Source organism: Mandrillus leucophaeus, unplaced genomic scaffold (assembly GCF_000951045.1).
Source record: "Mandrillus leucophaeus isolate KB7577 unplaced genomic scaffold, Mleu.le_1.0 Scaffold996, whole genome shotgun sequence".
Classification (NCBI taxonomy): domain Eukaryota; kingdom Metazoa; phylum Chordata; class Mammalia; order Primates; family Cercopithecidae; genus Mandrillus; species Mandrillus leucophaeus.
Window position 1 is genome coordinate 1,017,922 of NW_012110874.1, and position 23,841 is coordinate 1,041,762.

The 23,841-nt window shown below is 34.8% G+C and overlaps 1 protein-coding gene across 1 annotated transcript in view; it reads right to left on the bottom strand.

Moving 5' to 3' along the window:
- Positions 1-471: 471 nt before the first annotated feature.
- LOC105532926 (1,4-alpha-glucan-branching enzyme-like) overlaps positions 472-23,841 on the bottom strand; it is a gene marked incomplete at its 5' end in the record, with an annotated part of 105,057 nt that continues 81,687 nt past the window's right edge. The window contains 2 exons of the mRNA XM_011971269.1: positions 472-1,245; positions 9,835-9,952. Of these exons, the coding sequence (XP_011826659.1) occupies positions 1,189-1,245; positions 9,835-9,952 (175 nt within the window). The remainder of the gene's footprint in view (positions 1,246-9,834; positions 9,953-23,841) is intronic.

Below are 23,841 nucleotides of genomic sequence, written 5' to 3' on the forward strand. Positions count from 1 at the left end.
AATAACTCATTTCTAATTAATCACAAATAATCAGGCGAAAAACAAAACACAAGCAGTCAGTATTAGTATTAGGGAAAAATTAGATCTTTTTAAAAAAGTAACAGATACTTTATGTCCCATAAGTACAATATAATGTCTCAGTTATGAATCAATGATCTTAGACCTATCTTGGTATTTAATTAACCAAGGGGTACATTCATGAAGAAGTATTCTACTGAGTTGAGATACTTAATTTAGCTTCTAAAAGTGTTCAGGTTTACAATGAAGGAGTAGCTTAGATATCAAAATTGGTTAGTGTGATTTCAAGTCACAAAATTGCGCCTAAAAAAAAATATTAATCTGCATGCTTCCTAGTCCATCATGTAGATGTGAACGTATGTGGAGAAGGTATTAGAGTTGAGATAAGGCACAATAATATTCATTTATAATCAAGCCCTACAATAGTATAGCAAAATAAACATTAGCAAAGGCAATTTTACAAAAGCTTTTTATTGATTGAGATGAAAGACATTTTCTGAAACGCTACAATTACCATTTCAGGGCTTCAGAAAGACTGAGGTAATGGCATTTAACAAGATACTTAGTGGACAAGAGATCACAAAATAAAACTCACACAAAACGAGACATGGATAAGTTCATACATAATGGCTTTTATATTATCTTGGATATAATTCTTTATTTTGTATCACTATTGCATATTTATTACAGTATTTCTAAACACAATTTTAAAAAAAAAAACAACAAAGAAACAATCTTGGTACCTCATAATTTAGACCAAAAGATATCAGAACAAATACAGCCACCAAATATCCATCTTAAATACTGTGTACATTTAACAGAAATAATCATACATGACAAATGATTCAAATTAGAATTTAAAAGGATCAAATAATTAGCCAGGAAAGCAAAATGTTTTTAACATATTATATATAACACTTCCATTTGAGAATCCTAGCTGCTAAGATGACTTGGAAATATGGTCTAGGATTCCTAATATTTTAAACATATTCTCCCATCTACTTAAAGAAAAGTTTGCTGTATTTGCATAAACCAATATTGAACTTTGGATACCTGACGGTTTGGCTAGACAACTGTATTCTGAAAAGCTACATGTTATAAGCTGTGTGACAGTGATAACAAGAAAGCAAAACACCAATCTGCATCTCGTGGAGCTGAAATCAGGCCTCTTCAATTCGGCAGATCCACGTTCTGAAGGATGAGCGCCACTCTGCTTGGAATGTACACCTACGTCAAAACAATTATGTCAGTGCAATTGAAGGGAGTACCAAACGGCCTGTCATATGTCAAAGAGATATAGGCAGGATGCAGTCTCACATCTGCCTACAGTTACAGTTGCCTTTACAATTTTACATGCTCTTAGAAGGCTCAATTTCGCAGTTGTTCCTACTGTTCTGGCAGCAACATGGCTATCAGAAAGCAATCACCACTAGAGGGCTCCATACGACTTAATGAAAACCAATGCTCCTCACAGGAATGATGTAACCGGCCCTGTCACTGCCATGTTGAGGCTCTATCAGGTGGTGAAGGAAGGCTGCCAGTTCGCAATGTTACTACTTCAGTCAGACGAAGAAAAGCAATATACAAAGCACTTGTTTTGCATCAAGACACTTTTATTTGTAATCTTGTCTCTTTTTTTCCCTTTCAAGAACAAAAACTGAAATGTAATATAAGGAATCCTAACTCTCAATTTAAACCAATGACTAAGCTTGCCATTGCACTTAAACCAGGATTCAGATTCTCTCCATGGTGTGCACAGCCCTGACTCGCTCCTCTCTGCCTACATCTGGTATCCCAGCTGAGCTACTTGCTTGCATCTTCACCCACTACACTCCAGCCGCAGGAGCCTTTCAGTTCCTTGGACACATCAAACACTCCCCTTTTGTTGACTCTTTGCCTATGATGTGCCTTCTGCTGTAAACACTCGTTGCCTTGCTGGTTCCTTATCTCTTGGAAAAATCCCAGCTGTATGGAGAGGCTTTCCTTGACAACCCTAGATATGGTAAGTTCTTCTTTTCTAACCATGGCAGCTTTTTTGTTTCTTTCTGAACACTTGCCACAATTTGTGAATGATTTTTCAAGTTTACCATCTGTTTCCCTCATTAGACTATGAGCTTTAGAAAGGCGGAAGTCATACGTTTTACTTCTAACTCTCAGTTGGTGCCATTGGACAAGGCAGATGTTGATGATGACTGAATTAAAAAAATGAACAATGAACAAAGGAATAATAGTGGATCAATAGATGCATATTTAACAAGATATTCTCTAATAGATCTGAAATCTTTACATAAAATTGAGAAGTGATTTGAACTGCTTAATGCTATTTATATGCTAGTTCAAACCATGTATCTAAGTATTAACAAAGCAAACAGTAAAAATAATACTATAGATGGTTGTCATTGTGACAATCTCTCTTCATTTCTGACTTTGCTGATATTTTACTATTTTCAGTCACTTTATCTCTAAATGAAAGCTTGCCTGATGGTTAAAAAAAAAAAAAGGCTTTCAGAGGTTAGAACCAGAATGAAGGCGCAAAGCAAACATGACTTTAGGAAAAAAAAAATTAAAGAAACAGAACAGTTGATTTTCATTTAATGAGACTTGTATGTCCAATACATTTCAACTCTGCAAATGAACACAATGTTTTCTCTTAAGGTTTCACAATAAAGAACCAATACTACTCAAAAAAATCAGACATATTGATACACTTGGTTAGTTTTTAACATCAAAAGTTAAAGCAGGTTTAAAATGGTGGCACTTAAAGAAATTTATATTCTGGATTTAATGGCTAGAGAACAGTTTTTCTAATCTTCAATTCAAAGTAATAGTGTTTTAGGAAATGAAGATCATCTGAAAAGATTAACAAATGCTAACAGTCACTGTAGCTCAATGTCTCATAGTCTGCTTTGCAATACAGTATTTCCAAAAAGATAAATATTACATCCATGCAGTCACTAAGCGTGAGAAAACCATATATTTCAGTGCTACAAGCTGTTTCCCTATAGTTTACACATTGTATTTTATATCTTATAACTATCATACCACATCAGAATTTCACTGCTAATGCAATCCTTTCTATGCAACATTTTCTCTTTGTCATACGCAAGATGTTATGAGAGTGAGTCAATAAAAGGAAGCTGGAGTTATCCACAAATAAAGCAGGACTATTACCAAAGATCCCGACAGACCCAGTCCAAAGGAGAGCACATTTCCATAATCAAGCTACAGACAAAATGAATACAACCCAAAGCAAAGAAGGAGAAATAAAAACAAACAAACAAACAGTGTGATTCAACCCATTCCCTCCCTACATCTTATCAAAACAGGTACAAATTGAGAAAGTGACCTACCCTTCTAAAGGAGTTTCCCATGTACTTATTAGGGGATCTAGTCTAGTCTACATATTTCTTTCTTTTTTTCTTTTTTTTTTTTTTTGAGATGGAGTCTTGCTCTGTCACCAGGCTGGAATGCAGTGGTGTGATCTCAGTTCACTCCAATCTCTGCCTCCTGGGTTCAAGCCATTCTCCTGCCTCAGCCTCCTGAGTAGCTGGTATTATAGGCACGCAACACCATACTCAGCTAATTTTTGTATTTTTAGTAGAGATGGGGTTTCTCCATGTTGGTCAGGATGGTCTCAACTCTTGACCTCATGATCTGCCCACCTTGGCCTCCCAAATTGCTGAGATTACAGGCGTGAGCCACCGCGGCTGGCCATAGTCTACATATTTCATTTTGGGGATCACAGTAACTGGATTTAACTAATCAGTGGGACAGCAGGTTACAATTGGAATGGTTCTGAATTGTTCTGCCATGAGCAATCTAAAACTGAAAACCAATCTAAATATCTCAGCAGAGCCAGAAACTAGACAAAGTAATTTCAGCTCCCTCTACATGGAAAACATTTCTCTTATAGAGTATTGTCCTACAATGCAGGCAAAAGACTCTGATAAGTCCAAGGTGCCTGGGAAAGTTGCAATGAAACACATTAGTCAGGTCTAGGATAAATAATGAGAGGTCTCTGTAAGTGCGTGTTATAGTGATATAGCTCAGATTTGGATCCTAAGCAATTGTGATATCTATTGTTTCATTCATAACCTCATTATTTCATTAATGAAATATAATAATAATTACATAATGATAATTTAGAATCACTCTTACTCTTTCATGTTTTGGCATTTTCGCTTGTCTAAATTTAAGAGGTTTTTTTTTTTCTTCTTTTTAGACGGAATTTCACTCTTGTTACCCAGGTTGGGGTTCAATGATGCAATCTTAGCTTACCGCAGCCTCCACTTCCCAGGTTCAAGTGATTCTCCTGCCTCAGTCTCCTGAGTAGCTGAGATTACAGGGATACGCCACCACACCTGGCTAATTTTTTTTTGTATTTTTAGTAGAGACGGGATTTCTCCATATTGGTAAGGCTGGTCTCGAGCTCCCGACCTCAGCTGTTCTGCCCGCCTCGGCCTCCCAAAGTGCTGGGATTATAGGCGTGAGCCACCGCACCCAGCCGAGAGGTTTTTTTTTTTCCAAAGGATGCCATAACAAAGTTCCAGGTTTGTAGTATATGCACTGAAATATATCCCCATTGTGGCATTTGATGGTTAAAAAATGCTTCAAGAACATTCACTAACAGATACTGGTCTTTTCATGTAAGGAGGTTTATAACGACACTTCCATCATACTTAGAGACCTCTTAATGCAATATGCTAAAAAAAAAAAACCCTTTGGTTCACAATTGTATAATATCATTAACAGAAATACTTTGTAATAATATACGTATATTTCACTGCAGTGTTAATTACCAGAATGTGTTTATATTGCTCCAGAGCCCTTGTGGTATAGGCAACACGGAAGAATTTCCCTAAGCCAGTGATTTTTCTTAACTATGGCTATTTATGGAATTTTGAGTTTTCTTCTGAGTATGTAAATCAATTTTTTTAGTGGTTAGGAAATTACTACTAATTATACTAAAGAACTTAAGACAATCAGAGCTAACCCTTATGATGAGACAATTACAGACACGAACAATTTGGGGTTCCTAAAATTTGGTCTAAGTATTGGCTCTGTAATTCTCATTTTATCACTTTAATTCATACAATAGTTTTGATTAATATGGCAAGAGAAAAGAAGCATGAACACATTTAAGTAGATTTAAACACAATCATTTAAGTATATTTAAATATAAAAAGTATATTGACATACCTGTATATAGAAGGCACTTACTATGCATAACATGCATGCTGATAAACATATCTTCTATGTCCATTTATTAGCCTGTAAGCCCTAAACATTTTATATCTAGAATCACCTTAAGAACATGAGACAATGTAGTATACAGCCATGAGTTTCATTTTTTTCTAGCTATATTAGTAGTCTGCTCTTCACAAAGAATCAGAATAGCACAGTACAATCCAATTCATTTATTAAGAGAGTCAAATGCATGCTAATCTACTCAGTTATTTTGATGACTTTAATGACTTAATTATTACACTAACCATGAGTGTGGCTAAAAAAACAACTGTTCACACAATGGTCTATTTTATGTCATTCAGGCAAAATGTTATTTTCCTCTAGGACTATATTTTCCTCTAGGACTAATAATTGACTTGCAAAATTTAATTACACAATTTTTGAAAACACAGTGTCAAACATTTTAAAAAAGAAAATTTTAAAATTAAAAAACATTTAATACTTTAAAGGGCAATTTAAAATATTCTCTTAGAAATTTTTAAGTTTAGAAATAGCATATACACATATAATTTTGGAAGAATGAAAACAGCATTCAGTGGGTGGGCATGGTGGCTCACGCCTGTAATCCCAGCACTTTGGGAGGCCGAGGCAGGTGGATCACCTGAGGTCAGGAGTTTGAGACCAGTCTGGTCAACATGATGAAACCTCATCTCTACTAAAAATACAAAAATTAGCTGGGCATGGTGGTGTGCAGCTGTAATCCCAGCTATTTGGGAGGTTGAGGCAGGAAAACTGCTTGAACTTGGGAGGCAGAGGTTGCAGTGAGCCAAGATCGTGCCACTGCACTCCAGCCTGGGCAACAGAGTGAGACTCCATCTCACAAAAAAACAAACAAAACATCATTCAATGAAAAAGTCATTAGATTCCTTCATAGTCTACACACACATTTTTTTCATAATAAAAATTACACAGTCTTTTGAAAAATAAAAGATGATATAAAATGATTTTAGTTTTCACATACATGCTTTAGTTCATAAAATACTTTTTTAAGAAAAAATAAATTGTATTCTTTTATTCTAATTCTCATTATTTTGCATTAGGGTTGGGAGAAAAGTGATGCTAGTGTTTCTGTATAGAAATGTATATTAGCTCATCTAACTTATATACATTAAAAAAGTAAACTAAAAATCAAGATTTTCTTTCTTCTAAAAAACTATTTTCATAATTTTGAATAGAGTAAAATATATTTTCCAACTGTTAAGCTGTACTAAAACTTACAAGTGAGGGGCAATAAAAATGATACATCTATGCCAAATCCTACATTTAAATCAAGTCTACTTTTGAACCTCCAAATTTAGAATGAGAGTAAATACATCTACTTCTTATTGATAAGAAGCCTAATTGTCAAAGTAATTAGTGCTACATCTATTGCTTTATTCTCATTTTCATCATCATCATTCAGTTAATGTAAAGAAATCGAATTCATTTAAGGCTCAATAATCTCTTTTCTCCCATTTGTGCCATGGAATTTGATTTGATGAATCAGAGGAGAGAAAGGAAGTCCCCTGCCTCCAGTGCACTGATTAACATATAGGTTAACATATTAAGTTCCTGTATCAGGAATCAAACTATAGAGAAATGATTATGCTAAAATGGAGTTTCCAATAACTGCCAGTAAAGCAGACTGGCAGAGCTCTGTCCCATCGATTTTGGACATTTGTGACATACTCTGACCTTAGCAAATACGTTTCAATGGCGGTATACATGCAGTTATCCCCGGCTCTCAGTTTCAACTGACGGAGCACACAGAGACAAGGCTAGAGCAGTACCTGCTGATGCTGCAGCATGTATGGCTATTATAAAATTCCTTTGAGCTGTTTGTTGCTATCTTTGAAAACAGATTTGACACTTATTCAGCGATCCTTTGGATTATTAAGCTTGCAAATTAAGCTTTGGCAAATGCTGTGTACTAGTTATGATGGGCAAAAATTTCATGGAAGAAGGAAAAGTTATATTTTGTTCTTCCTTCCTCCTTTTAGTCTGTGAGAATGGGAGGTATGAGTGATCTCACTGGAAGAGGTATAAGACCTACAGCACTCATGATCATGTTCAAGCACCTCCACTGAATCCCAGCACATAGGACTCAGTTTAATAAGGAGTTTCCTTATAATGAGGCATTATTACAGTAGGTACATTTGTTAATGTGATTTTTTTTTTTCCTCCTCTGGCTCTTTGCTGAATAACTTAGGTAAAAAGAAAACCTGTTTGCCTAGATTTTCTGTATTTTACTAGTCTGTGTGGACTCCCTTAATCTGACATTAAAACGAGTGATCTTATCATCTGGAGCCTAAAGGTGTATTTAAACGAGTAATTCCTGAAGCACTGTAGTCATGGAAAACAAGACTCTGCTGCTGGGAGGAGAGAGCTAGCCCGCATCTCACCGGCTGCACTGGATTAGAGTTCTGCTGCAGGCAGCGTTCAGCTCTTTTCTGTTTGCCATGTCCTTGCAGTGCTGTCCTCCTCTACGTATTATTGATACTTATGAGATCTTCTTTATTCCATCTGATAATTTACAACTGCATTTTCCACATTGGTGAGATCAATTCCATTAGTGCTTGAAAAGTAATCTCCTGATGTTGCTGCCACTGGCTGGCTGGCTTGTTTTAATTATGCCAGCATATCTTCACTCTCACAAAATTGAAAGGATGTGAAGATATTTTCTGCCCACCTCAAAAAAGTCTGAGCCGTTGCCTGAGATTATAATTCCCCAAAGTTGGGAGAAGGTATTCTTAATTGTGTGTCCTCAAAACACTTAGTATTTTGACATGTTTAAACTACTAAATAATAATTGCCTATCCATGACAATAACATCTTTAAAATACGTATGCAGTAGCATTTTACAGTTTCCAAAAACCTTGGGCATGTTAAAGAGTTTCTGCTTCCTAAGAATCTCTTGCTATAGGGAAGATAATATGAATAATCCTCATTTTACACGTGGGGGAAACTGCAGTGCAAAAAAAAAAGTTAAATCACTCAATTTCTCAGTGAGTAAATGGCAGACTAGGGTCAGGATCCCAGGTCCTGTGCCATGGCATTTTGTGATATTTTCACTATACCTTCAGGCTCTTTATAACAGAACCCTGTTGGGGTACACAGACATTTAGAAAAGCTGGCTATGTAAGAATTTCGCGGTCTGAGTCTTTCCAAGTCCTTTCATTCTAGTTCCATCAGTGAAAGTTCAGTGTTATTGCAATCAGTTGCTCCTTCCCCATGACTCCCCTTTGTGAGCTGAATCATCTTTCCGAAACCCTAAGGGCATCTAACTCTTTTGATTATTTCAGAACTTTATGGTAATTTTCTTATTCACTTCCTTGATAAAAAACTATTTTTATCAATCTTATTTTACATGTCAAAATTGAATGTTCTCACAGACTACAGTAATAATTCCTTGAAGAATGTGATGGCACCCTTGAGCCCTCTCTCTTAAAAATATATATCTTTCTCCAAATATATCTAAAGCTGGATCGATGTCATCATCAACACACACTCATATGCGCACACACAGATTTAGGGCAACACCTAATTCTCACAGGACTTTCCATTGCACTTTCCTCACAACCCATAATCTAACAACTCACACTTTGTAATCCCTGCTCTTTTCAGTGATTTTACGCTGTGATCTTTGGGATTTCACTTTTATGTATAATATGGCAGCTTACAAAGCTGAGTGCTGGCATCACTCTGAGAGGTGGGAAAGCAGTAGAGAGATGGAAGGCCTAGGGGTACCACAGAGATTCTCATGCCTGACTTCTATCTAAACTTTTGAAAAGTGAGAGAATTTAATGACATAAGAACGTTAACAGCTATGGTAAAGTCATGTATTTGTTAGGTACCTCCTAGAATTAGGAATGGTAGATGTGGTTTTGAACCTACTATATGGCCATAAATTAAACAATGAATTCCTCTGAATCTAGAAACTTACTAAATTCTACATATTTTAAAGAATTTAAACGTAGTAGTTTAAAGCAACATTCTAACATTCTATTTGTGTGAACACCACAATGTAAAAATTAGTTATGTCATATAATACTTCCTTCAGTAATATAAAAAATCCAGAGAATTTTATAACTAGAATGAATTCAGTCTTCAATTTACCACATGAAAGAAAAGAAAGATACATTTTTCATTGACTCCTTTAAGGTGTTTTAAATGAAACTTCATTTGCTAGTCCATAATGTAGAAATCTGCTTAATATAAAATGTTATGGAGAAAACAAGAACAGAAGGAGAGTGAATTGTTGCATAAAGAATAGAAATGTTCATAATTGAAAGAAAAATAAAAAAACTGCCTTCTGCTCATTTCTTGAGAAATAGTTTTGAATCCTATTAATATTTAATTTTTGCCAATTGTCCCCTAAATATCCTTTACTATTAGTTTTTCCAAAACACAATTTAGTCCAGTACCACACATTACGTCTGGTCAAGCATAGTCCCCTCTCCCTAATCCCTTTCCTTCATGCTTTTATTCCATGTTGCTTATTTGAAGAGTTGTTTATTTGAACAAAAACATTACTAGAAGAATAAGAGAGTAAATTAAAATAGCAGGAAATATGTTGAGAAACTTACTTACCAAAAGAGAATAGGGACGCCCATTATGTTCAAAAGCCTCAGAAAAAAAGTCAGTGTTGTGGTCCAGTCTCTGATGCCCTCCATATTCCGCTGCATCTGAATCTAGCACAATTTTGAACGTACGGCTTTTAAGGAATTCACAACAGTTGAGGAGTTGAATGAGACATTGTAAAATATGTGCGGAGAGAGCAATTTAAAAGTGAGTTTTTGAGCAGTGTTAAATCATAATTTGTGCTAAGCACTCATTTCTTCTTTTACAGTTTTATGTTTGAAAGGGGCTTTACAGGCTATCTACTGCACACACCCATGAGATCCCTGCTATACTCCCATCACGACTCATCAAGTGATCACCCAGCCTGGGATGAAACGTACCTAATCTACTTTTCTCTTCAAGCAACCTATTCCACTTGTTATAAATTCTTCTCCATATTGAATAGAAATTTTGCTCTGTGAGATTATATTATTTCTACCAAGACAAGTCATAAATAATAAGTTCAACATGTAGTCGCCTTTTAAATATTTACTAATAGTTATACTATCTCCAAGTGTCTGCTAGATATATTACTAAATACATACAGTCAGTCCTCCATATCTGTGGATTTTGCATCTGTGAATTCAATCAACTTCAGATAAAAAAATATTCAAAAAAGGAAATGCCTCGTTGCATCTGTACTGAACATCTGGTTTTTCACAATAAGTTGTTAGATGGTATTAGCATATTTACAGCAAAATTAATAAAAGCAATCATTATGTTCAAATTTATTAGGCTCAAAGTATCTAGAAATGGTACTTGATACAAAAATCTACAATGATATATGCATTGGTATCTTAGAAATCTTAAGTTTCTTCTAGCCTTAGTAGAAATGCCGATAGTTTAAGTGCTTTTTGTTTTGATTTCCTGGAAAATATATCATTAATCTCAGAAATGTTAGTATATTACCATTACTGCAAAAATTATCACATTAATTATCACATTGAGCAAGGAACAATAAGCCATCATTGTCAACCCTTGAAAATCTTTGTCTAAGTCAGAAGTGAAGATGGACATGCTACGGAAACTCAGAAGTGAAGATGGACACGCTACAGAAACTCGGAAGTGAAGATGGACATGCTACAGAAACTTCTGCTAGTAGTGTTGGCTCCATTTTAGTGAATCCAGGCCAGCCTTCTCTAATTCAAACTGAAATTGATAATCAGAATATTACCGTATTGAGAAAGAACGACTGAGATTCAAATGATGACTACTAGGCACAGGGACATTTAAAGTCACTCAGTATAGCTGAACATGATTTGAGCCTACCAATACATTTAATGCTGAAATATGGATAACGAAAATAAATAATCAAAGACATGGCAAATAATGAAATACTGTGGAATAAAAAAAAACTATTCAAATAGAAGTTTAGCTTTTGTTCTTCATTCCAGTTCATTAAATACTGGGATAAATCTTCCGAAAACTAAAACAGTACAGTTCAGAGAGTAATGTTCTAGAATACTTTAAAAACAACTGAATTAATATATCAATTAATGAATTACTGGTTGACAACATAGGCTTTTGATAGCAGTGGCTAACTAAGGCAAGCATATCATCAAAAGCAATGGTTCCCAACCTGACTGGCAGTCCTGTCATTGTAAGTTCTCACTGAGTGAGTAGTTACGTGATTGTAAGGGGCTGGGAATTTATATACGATTAGGTGTTGTCTAAAGACTAAATTATGTTATTATACACATTTGACGCTGTGTTTCAAAGAATGTACATGTTTTTACTATTAAAATGCAGATTATATTGTTCCCTTCTTTGTGTCCATGTGTACTCAAAGTTTAGCTCACGTTTGTGAGAACATGAGGTATCTGGTTTTCCATTCCTGCGTTAATTCAACAGACACCAGGGCCTACTTGAGGGCAGAAGATGGGCGGAGGGTGAGGATGGAAAAACTACCCATCAGGTACTATACTTATTACCTGGGTGACAAAATAATCTGTGCACCAAGCCCCCACGACACGCAGTTTACCCACTAACAAACCTGCACATGTATCCCCTGAACCTAAAAGTTAAAAAGAAAAAAGGAAGAAAAGACACCATTAGGTCCAAACATTTAATGTGCCTTTCACACAATGAATGATCAATTATGGGAATGTGACAAGACACAAGAGCTTGTGCTGGGGGCAGTAAATTGTGGGAACACAATGAGGAAATATACGGGGGAAACTGATGGAAGACAGGGTTATTTTAGTAGGTTTGTTTGTACAGGTCTATTTCGACTTCCCAGTCTCTGGTGATGAGAATGTCCTCCTATTCCTGGCACACGAAAGACACCTTTTTCACGAGCAATTTTATGATTTGCTTTTTGGTAGAAAGGAGGAGATCAAAGAGCTCTTTCTGCATCTGTTGTTTCTCAAACAGATTCAGCTCAAAATAATCAATAAGCCAAAGTGGCATATTTTGGGGTAGCACGTTCTGAACTCCTTCCTAATCAAATTCAACTTCTCACTAACACTAGAGATGACTATTTCCTCCTATGAACACATTCATTTTAGTCACCTGAATTATAATTTTTAAAATGTTATAGGAAAGTTATTCAAGGTTGCAAAACTAAAAATAATAATTCCTTCATTTACCTAGGGGCATTTTTTTTTTTTTTGAGACAGGGTCTGGCTATCACCCTGGCTGCAGTGTAGTGGTGCGATCTTGGCTCACTGAAACCTCTGCCTCCCAGGCTCAAGCAGTTTGTCCCACCTCAGCCTCTCAAGTAGTTGAGACCACAGGCACATGCCACCAGACTGATTTTTATATTTTTTGTAGCAATGGGGTTTCACCATGTTGCCCATGCTGGTCTCAAACTCTTGAGCTCAAGCGATCTGCCCACCTCAGCCTCTTAAAGTGCTGGGATTAGTGAGCTACTATGCCTGGCATGCCTTTTTTTTTTTTTCTTAATAAAGGAGAATGTCCTCAACAAAATTATTTTTCTGAAACAGAATTAAATAATATTTAATCGTTATTTTCAATGTTACAGTAAAATAAAAATCATGTGTCCATCATTTTACATGCTTTTCCCACAATAAAGTACAGACTGAGCTTCGCACACCAAAAAATGCAATTTTAAAGTCACAAAATTTCATAGTTTTTGTGTATACTTTTCTCGATCAAAGGACAGTAAAAGAACAATTGCTATATAAGGATTCATTTCTCTTTGACACTGAAAGAGATTGTCATATTGAAAATGTTAGAATCTACTTACTTTATATAATTGGTAGCCATACAGGAAAAGCTTATAAAAGCCATAGGGAAAGTTTCAAAACATCGGTTTAGACATGTTTCTCTGGCCTATAATTTAAAGAAAAAATTTTTCTGTGTCCAATCGTGCAATCACCCAGTTCTGTGTCTACATTAGCCAGGGAAAACAATAGCTTCCTTTAGAAAATGTGGCCTTTAAAATCCAGAAATTTCTACCAATTTAAACACTAAATGAGAGGTAATGCGTGTGAAAAAGCTTTATAATCACAAATCGATGCCATATATTATTCAAGTATCAGGAAACTACATGTTTTAAGAATACTGCTTAGAATTAGAACAAGCCTTTTCAAAGAGATTATCTGAGCAACTGATTTGTTTGTTTTTCATGTTCTCTCTCGGGTACTCCCTCACTCTCTCATGTGTATGCACATACACACAGATGCACATACATGTACATACATGATACAGGACACACACAGCACCACAATTCCTACATTGTCCTTTTTCTGTGAAAATTTACCTCTGAAACTATGACTCAAAGCCAATTTATACTTATTTTCAACTATCATCGTTATATAGTTTCCAATACAGAGCATACAAGATAAATTTAGCAGGACACCTTAAAAGGTCATCTGTTATCCATAGCTACCTCCATATTCCTAGCAGAGGACCTTCTCATAATAGGTTCCCAATAAAACTTGGAAACTGATATTCAGAATGACAACACTGACTTACCAAGAAAAGCCAAATTACATATACTGTTTTTTATAATTGAGGAGGGTACAATAAATTATCTTAACTCCCCCATTCATTTACTAAATACATACAATGTACAAGATATTGTGCAAGAAACAAAAATAACTAAGATACGGTCTTCATTTACATGTGGCTTACAGCCTGTAAAGGGAGATTAGGCATACATATGAACCTACACAAGTAGAGCAAAAAGCAATATGCAATGAAAGGGAGAGTCAAGGAAGAAAACTATGATGGACAAGCCGTATATGAAGACTTTTGAAGGCTGGGCTAGGGTCTTAAGACTTATTTTGTTAGTTAAGTGTGATAGTGTTTAAAATTCTTGAGAAAGGGTTTTACAATCAAAAAAATTAACCCGCAGGTTGTAAGCAGTATGAAACAGACAGTGGAAAGACTAAGTCGGGAAAACCAGTCAGGAGTCTAACAACAGTCCAAGGATAGTTATGTATGTCTAATCTCTGACAGTGGGAAAGGAGAGAGGTAGACTGAGTTTTAGAAGTACAAGTGACAGTACTCAAAAGTAAGGAAACTGAGGCTGAATTAGGGAAACGGAAGTGGAAGGGGAGAAGAGTTGGCCCAAAGGCAGACAGCTTGTTACGTGGTAGAGTTGGGAGGTGTGCATAAGTCAAATGCAGCTCTGATTACCTTACTGTCTGCATGTGGCACCCATTTTATGCCAAGAATAAGGTAGTGTTTTCATTTACAGTTTCTTGTTTATTTCTCAGGTTGAAATTTTTTATATTGTTATATTTGAGACTTTGTAATTCATAAAGGAAAGAGGTTTATTTTGGCTCATGGTTCGGCAGACCATACACACAGGAAGCACGATGCTGGCATCTGCTTTTGGTGAGGGCCTTAAGAAGCTTACAATCATGGCAGAAGGAGAAGGTGTCCAGGAATGTCACATGGCAAGAAAGGGTGCAAGGGAGAGCGAGGAGGAGGAGTGAAGCTCCTTTAAACAACCAGCTCTCATGTAAGTGAGAACTCACTTGTTACCAAGGGGAGGGCACCAAGTCATTCACGAAGAATCCTCCCTTGTGTCCCAAACACCTCTACCAGGCCCCACCTCCAACACTGGGAATCACATTTCAACATGAGATCTCCAGGGACAAATATCCAAAACATATCACATTCCAAGCATAAAGAGGACAGAACGAATATGACAAGAGAAGAATACAAACAGGAAAATCAGATAAAATGATATCCATTTAAATTACTGACACAAGTAGATATACAAGATTGCCATTTCTAAAAGTAATGTTGAGGTCTGAATATCTGAGATTTACTATACTTGTTCTAGTCCATTTCTTATTGATTTGATCCATTTGATCATTTTATTAGTAAATACAAAACACTGGGCCATAAAATTTACCTTGTTCAACTGGAAAAAAAATACAGTAGGGAAAGAATGACAATTTTTTAATAGTTTTTTTTAAAAAGGAGATAAAATAGGTCCCTATCAATTTGGATAGCATTTTAAAATATTATGATTTCTTATTTTAAATTCAAGAGCTTCCTAAGTATTTCATATATCTATCAACAGGTTGAAGTAGATAAGAAGTTTTCAGCCATTATTTTATAATCCAAGTCCTTAAATTTGAACCAGGGAAGAGCCAGTGTTCTGAAGGAGGCATGTACTAATAAGATTAAAGAACAGTGAAGGCATGAAGACTCTTAAATTCAATGGCTCTTCAAATACTTCAAAAGCTGCTGTGTTTGCTCAGCCACTTGATAAAGTGTCTGTTCAAAGTATAAGGATTTTGATGTAAGAAGTACTATCATTTATATCATTCTGCACTAAACTCACTTCACTCCCACTGATGAAGCTAAGGAAATTTATTGTAAGGTACAACCCTTGAGGTTTCAAATTGAGTGACAAAAAGAAGAGTTCTCCAGTGACTAGATGACTATAACGATAGCAGAGCGGGTAAGTTACCATATATCTTCAAATCTAAGGCATCATCCATTTCAAGATGAATTATTTTCTATATCTCTAATGAAGAGAAAAAATATCACTACCACATCAATATTGTAAGATACTTTCCAACTGAAGACAGGCTAAAATGTGAAAAAATGCAGGTTTTTGGAATATGAATTTAGTATAAGTTATTTGATATCTAATTCTTTAATCAATCCATTCATATTACCATGATTAAAATAATGCCCAGGAGCTAAGTGACCCCAGGAAAGAGAATTTATACTGAAAGCAGAAAATATTAGGTTCAAAATTCTAAGGAATGTTTTAATTAATGTAAATGTGAACAAATATCTGGGAGGGTAAGAACAGCTGCTGAAAAGCAAGGACAGTTTTATGATTTTAGTAGTCTGAAGAGATCGATACAGCACAGGGCTTGCCACAATGTTCTAACACGATCCTTCCCTTTTTATGTTACATGGATTGAATTTTATTTATTGCTGGTTATAATCCACAAAATCTAAGGTTATAGCTATCTAGCATCTCAAATAGATCTGTCCATTTATTTTATAAACATAGCTAAATTATGCCTACTTTATTGTCCTGAATCACAGAAAAGGCTATAAACTACAACTTTCAGTTTCTCTCTCTGGTCTCTTTCCAAACGCAGGAGTGGCAAAGACTTGTGATAAATTGATATATATATATAATGAATGTGCCGGTCTGTTAGTGTGTGGTGGAGGGGTGTTGTAGGGGTGTGTGTGTGTGTGTGTGTGTGTGTATTTGTGTATCTTATTTAGGTAATTCTATCTTTACTTCTGTGATCTAAAATACACATTAAACTTAAACAGTTATCATGAAAAATGATAGTTCTGCCAGGTAACCATTTGTAGAACATCGAAACTGGACTCTTCCCTTACACCATATACAAAAACTAATTCAAGATGGAATAAAGACTTAAATAGAAAGCCAAAACTATAAAAACCCTGAAAGACAACCTAGGCAATACCAGTCAGGACATAGGCAAGGGGAAAGATTTCATGATGAAGACACCAAAAGCAAAAATTGACAAATGGGATCTAATTAAACTAGGGAGCTTCTGCACAGAAAAAGAAACTATCAACAGGGTAAACACACAACCTACAGAATGAGGGAAAATTTTTGCAAACTATGCATCTGACAAAGTTCTAATATTCAGCATCTATAAGGAACTTAAATTTACAAGGAAAACAACAAACACATCCATTGAAAAGTAGGCAAAGGACATGAACAGACATTTTTCAAAACAAGATATACACGCAGCCAACAATCATATGAAATAAAGCTCAACATCACTGATCACTAGAGGAATGCAAATCAAAACTACAAAGAGATACCATCTCACACCAGGCAGAAAGGCTATTATTAAAAAGCCAAAAAATAACAGACACTGGCAAGACTATGGGGAAGAAGGAACACTTATACACCATTGGTAGGAATGTATATTAGTTTGAACATTGTGGAAGACAGTGTGGCAATTCCTCAAAGACCTAAAGACAGAAATACGATTTAACCTAGCAATCTTATTACTGGGTACATACTCAAAAGAAAATAATTCATTCTATTATAAAGACACATGCAGGTGCATGTTCACTGCAGCACTATTCACAATGGAAAAATCAGGTAATAAACCTAAATGTCCACCAATGACAGACTAGATAAAGAAAATGTGGTACACATACACCATGGAATACTATGCAGCCATTAAAAAGAATGAGCTCATGTTCTTTGCAGGGACATGAAAGGAGTTGGAGGCCATCACCCTTAGCAAACTAACACACAAACAGAAAAGCAAACACTGCACGTACTCACTTAAGCAGAGCGAAATGATGAGAACACAAGGACACACAAAGAGGAACAACACACACTGGTGCCTTCCAGAGGGTGGAGAGTGGGAGGAGGGAGGGGATCAGGAAAAATAACGAAGAGGTACTGGGCTTAATACCTGGGTGATGAAATAATCTGTACAATAAACCCCCATGATGCAAGCTCACCTATGGAACCAACCTGCACCTGTACCCATGAACTTAAAACATAAATTTTAAAAAATGAGAGTTCTGATATTTTAATTACTTTTCAAAACTATTTATGGCCATGTGACCTATATTTCTTTCCATGGAAAATATCCAGTTAGTTTTTTTAATCTCCCTGACTTTAGTTTTTAAAAATCCCCCAATATTAAATATTTGTAAAATTAAATTTATAAGAAAGTAATGTGGAATTAAACAGAGAACTTACTAATGAATGTAATCAAAGCAAATTTTAAAATAAAACAAAAGCCAGATGCAACTTTTTTCTTTATATATATATGTGTGTGTATATATATGTGTATATATGTTATTAGTTTACCTTAAAATTTTAATGACTTTGAAAAAAGCAAGATCTTCATGCATAAGCTTCATGCATTCAAATTTGTGAACACTGTCTTCATTAAAAGTTTAAATAACAACTGTACATTTTAATTAAGTGCAAAACAGAAACATATTTCTATTATGTTCTAGGATGTGCCCATTTTATCAACAAAAGGTTTCTGATTTTAGACTACAAAATAAACTCCAATCCCTGCAAGTATGCTTCTTCGGCCATACATTTTTAGAAACTGTGCAATGCAAAATAGCAATAAAACAAGCTCAAAGGATGAGGGGCTCAAATGTCATTATCTACCAGGTTAATTAATGGATTACTATGCTTTTTGAAATGTATTTTCATGCAAATTACTAGTTTATTTTTAAGCATGCTTAATGACACACATCAGTAAATAGCAAATCAAATGGTAATACAAAATATTGAGTACTACATATTTTTCTATGCAAATAGGACAATTATTCTAAATACTTTACAGAATACTTCTGACTAACCTACTTAGAAACGTTTCTGTATCCTAGAAGATTATGCAACTTAAACTAAAAAATGTCACTGTTCCTCAATAATTTGAGAAGGAAGAAAAATAGAAAAATAGTGCTCACACTTCTGCATAACCTTTCCCTAAAACTGTTGCTCTCTGTGCTATTAGGATTATCCAAAGAACTTGTAAATTCAATTATCTGATGAAGCGATGGCAATTATTTAGAACTGAAAAAGAAAAAAATAACAGATTTTTATTCACCTTTTAACCACATCTTTTATTATCAAAATGAGTTCACACCCTGCAGACTCAACACTTTAAAAAAAAAAAAATTGTGCTTTTAAACTCAAAAAAATTTTGATTCAGGCTATAAACACCTTTCCCCAAACAAACTTACTCTGTGAATTGCCTGTAATGTAGTCAAGTGCAATATATCTAAATAAAAATATAACTGGAAATGGGGACGTCTCTGAAAAATAAAGACAATCATACACAGTAAGAAAGCATTATCCGAGCCATTTCAGGCAGAAAGGCAGGGATAGGAGATGGCATTCTAAAACACTAAAATATGGTGAGTGCCTCCATGAGCTTTAGGGTGTAACAACTGCATTCTCATTCCAGTCCTACCAATTACTAACTGTGTGTCTCTGAGCAAGTTACTTACTTCTTGGAGGCTCAGTCTCTCATTTGTAAATGGAGGTAACACATCAGAGGATGGGTGTAGACATTAACTGAAGCAATCTATTATTGAGTGCTTAACACTATCTGGCACTGGGAAAAGTGCTCAAATTATTAGGTGCTGTGGCTATTATTACTATAGACCCTGGCTCACTTAAACCGCTGTCTGAAGAGATGAAAAATACAAAAGTGGTTCTATTAATTCTTTATTTTACTTTTTATACTTGACTTGGCCTCTTCTTCCTTTATGATCTTCACTTCTATTCCTCTTTCTCTGTGTCTTTGTTCTCACTAGAATTTGCTATTTAAAATTTTTTACATTAAAGTTTAAACATACAGTACATAGAACTCTTTGAGGACTAGAGTCTGTTTTTAAATTTTCTTTTCTTTTTTTATTAAAAAAGAAGGTACTTCTCAAGTTTATGAGAAACACTGAGAAAGCTCTTGGTGACAATCCTACCTGAAAATTAAATACCTCCACACACTCTCCTGAACCTGCCTTGATTTTTCACCATAACATTATTATCAGCTTTTAACATATTATAAACATATTATAAATTTAATCATTATAAATATAATCATTATATTAATTTTTGTTTCTCATTATTAAAATACAATCTATATAAGAAATTTCTTTTGTTTTTCTCTGCCATATAGGACCTAGATTAGAACCTGGCATTTGGTGAGTGTATCTTTTCATTATTTTCCTATTGCAGTTTCCTCCTTGGTTTTTAATTTTTAATCTATGCATGTTTTTGCTAAACTTTAAGAAATAATTTCATACCACTTTGGTCATCAAAGACCAAACTTGATATTTTTCCCTTTGTTTCATAGAGCTAACATGTAAGATCTGTATAAATATAACTTCTATCACAATTCCATTTCATTACCTATAAAGTTTAACTTAGACCTTTTAAAAGATTTCATATTCTTTATGAATTTATAATAGAATATTTGTAATACAAAAAATCCTTCATTTTGGATAATTAATAATAAATGCATGTCAGTTTGAAGCAATTAATTCTCAAGTTAACTACTCTGATTGGTATGAGCCTTGAAGATAAACATTTTATATAATTCTTAGTTGACATGGAAGCATGATTCCAGGTTTATTCAAGTCAGCACAAACTCAAAGACTTTCCATATCTACTTTACTGGTTAGCCTTCTCTATAAAAACAACTGAACTTAAGCACAGAACATCAAAGGGGTTTGTCAAAATAATATATCCAATACTTTAGCAGGGCCAGAATATGCTCTTAGGAATAACAGTTCCTACCACTCTACTACCAACTTCCAGATAAAGCTTGCAAATTGGGAAATCTGATTATTTTAGCTGTGGTGGAAGAAACATCATTTTTCTTTATTTGAAGTCTCAACTTATTTGGAGTAATATATAGTTAATGTATAGTCCTCTTTCTCTTTTAAGACTAGATAGAAAATCCCAGTACAGGTCTCACTCAGTGATTTAGAAAGTCGAAGAACAGGGGCTAAACTAGTGTACCATGAAAAAATGTAAAGCAAAGCTTGCAGGTGTGCATATCTGCACCATCACTTCAGTCTTTCTGAGCACTTCTGGGCACATAGCCCATAACTACATCAGATTAATTATTGTCAGGAGAAAGATTCAAAGTAAATATTTCCCCACGTGCATTTAAAAAATCGGGTACAGTTTATACTGTTTGGATGATAGGTGCACCGAAATCTCAATCACCACTAAAGAACTTATTCATGTAACCAAACACCACCTGTTCCCCAAAAACCTGTTAAAATAAAAAATAAGCAAAGGGAGTTTTAAACACATATCCATGGGGATACTTTAGTTAAAGGTACAAACTTTCAGTTATAAGATAAATAAATTCTGAAGTTGTAATGTACAATACGGGGACTACAGTTAGTAACAATGTGCTATACACTTGAAATTTGCTGAGAGTTGACCGTAAGCATTCTCACACACACACACAAGAAAATGTTCACTATGTGAGGTGAGGAATATGTTAATTAATTTGATTGTAGTAACCATTTCACAAGGTATATGTATATCAAAACATCACACTGTACTTTAAATATACATAATTTTTATTTATCAGTTATGCTTTAATAACAAAAATAAACAATGGGAAAAGGACTCCCTATTTAATAAATGATGCTGGGTAACTGACTAGTCATATGCAGAAGAATGATAATAGACTTCTACCTTTCACCATATACAAAAATTAACTTAAGATGGATGAAAGATTTAAATGTAAGAACTCAAACTATAAAAACCCTAGAAGAAAACCTAGGAAACATCCTTCTTGACATCAGTCATTGCAAACAATTTATGGTTAACTTATCACAAACAACTGAAACAAAAACAAAAAGTGACAAGTGGGACTTAAACTAAAGAGCTTCTGCACAGCAAAAGAACCTATCAACAGAGTAAACAGACAACATACAGAATGGAAGAAAATATTTGCAAGCTATGAATCTGACAGATGTTTAATATCCAGAGTCTTATGGAATTCATAAGGAACTTAAACACTCAACAATCAAAAACCAAATAACCCCATTAAAAAATGGGCAAAAGACATGACCAGACACTTCTTACAAGAAGACATACAAGCGCTCACCAAAAACATGAAAAAAAGAAAAATACTCAACATCACTAATCTGTTAGAGAAATGCAAGTCAAAACCACAATGAGATGCCGTTTTACACCAGACACAATGGCTATTACTAAAATGTCAAAAACAACAGATGCTGACAAGGCTGCAGATAAATGGGAACACTTATATACTGTTGCTGGGAAGTAAATTAGTTTAGCCCCTGTGTAAAGTAGCTTGTAAATGTCTCAGATAACTTAAAACAGAACTACCATTCAACCCAGAAATCTCACTACCCACTATATACCCAAAGGAAAATAAATTGTCCCACAAGAAAAAAAAAAAAAAAGACATATGCACTTGTATGTTTATCACAATACAATTTACAATAGGAAAGGCAGGGAATCAATCTAGGCACCCATGAATGGTGGATTGGATAAAGAAAATGTGGTATACATACACTATGGAATGCTACACAGCCATTGAAAAGATGAAATCATATCCTTTGCAGCAACATGGATGTAGCTAGAGGCCATTATCCTAAGTCAATTAACACAGGAACAGAAAACCAAATACTGTATGTTCTCACTTATATGTGGGAGCTAAACATTGGTTACATATGGACATAGAGATGAAAACAATAGATACTGGGGATTACTAGAGCCGGGAGAGTGGGACACAGGCAGTGTCTGAAAAACTACCTATGCTCACTACCTGGCTGATAGGATCATTTACAACCCAAAACTTCGCAACACGCAAACAAAAACAAAAACAAAAAACAAACAAACAAAAGAACCTCATGTAACAAAACTGTACATGTATGCTATAAATCTAAATAAAAGTAGAACTTAAAAAAAATATATATATACATATAGTTGGAAAAAATTTTTCCACTTACATTCATCTGTGCTTTTGAGTGTCAGAAACCAGGATAGTATTACACTGCAGAAAAACATTTAGTCAAAGGCATCATTAACCTCTACAAATATAAATCGAGAAAAAAACTAAAATTAGTGAGACACACTTCATGTACTTCATGGCACTTCTAGAGGGCAACAAAAAGATGAATTATCTGGTGACCAAATGTCAAACTGTACTGAATTTACAGAAACTAGATTTAAATCACATTTATTCAATTACTAGAAATACGATCTTGTGAAAATTATAAATCTTTCTGATCCTCAAATGTAGACTGAGGACAGACAAAAAATGCTTGCCTAACCAGTATCACTGGAGATGATGTGAGGACAGGTGGGTTAATGTAAATCAAAGTATTCACATATTGTAAATTGCCATGCAAATTTAACTTTTGGTACTCATTTTGATCTCCTAAAATAAGCTTATATATATCTTAATCCAAGTAATTTTGTTTAATTTGAATGGGCTGAGCTAGGTTATACTAGAGTTTTTCAGTTTCAAAAATTTATAATTCCATGCTGCCCAGTTTTGCCTAAGAGTTATTAAACATCATAAAACTGCCCACTGCTTGGTGAACAGGGCATAGGTCAAGGTGGGGAGAATCATTAGGGAATATCTTCATAGAGCTAATAGCTGAAGGGTGGGTGAATTTTTCAGGGAAAAGCTCAAGGAAAATGAATACCTGGATTTAGATCTAAAAAAAAAAACAAGATAACACAAAGAATGGGTGGAAAGAAAAAGAAATCAAGAGAGTGCTGCAGGATACAGAGAAAGGGAAATAAGAAAGAAAGGTGGGCAAATAGTACAAGAGTGAGGAAGGGATTTAATAGGGAACAGAAGAGTTTCAATTCCAGTAGTGTGAAAGGACTGAAAGGAATCACCGTGTCATGGTAAAATGGGAACTAGGACATTCGAAAATACAAAAATCAAAAATAAAACAAAAAGGACAAGAGAGTGAAGACAACAGACAGGATTAGTACCTACTTGTCTTTCATTTTTATAAAAATTCCCTTTATTGTAAAATTTCTAATGCATTTTT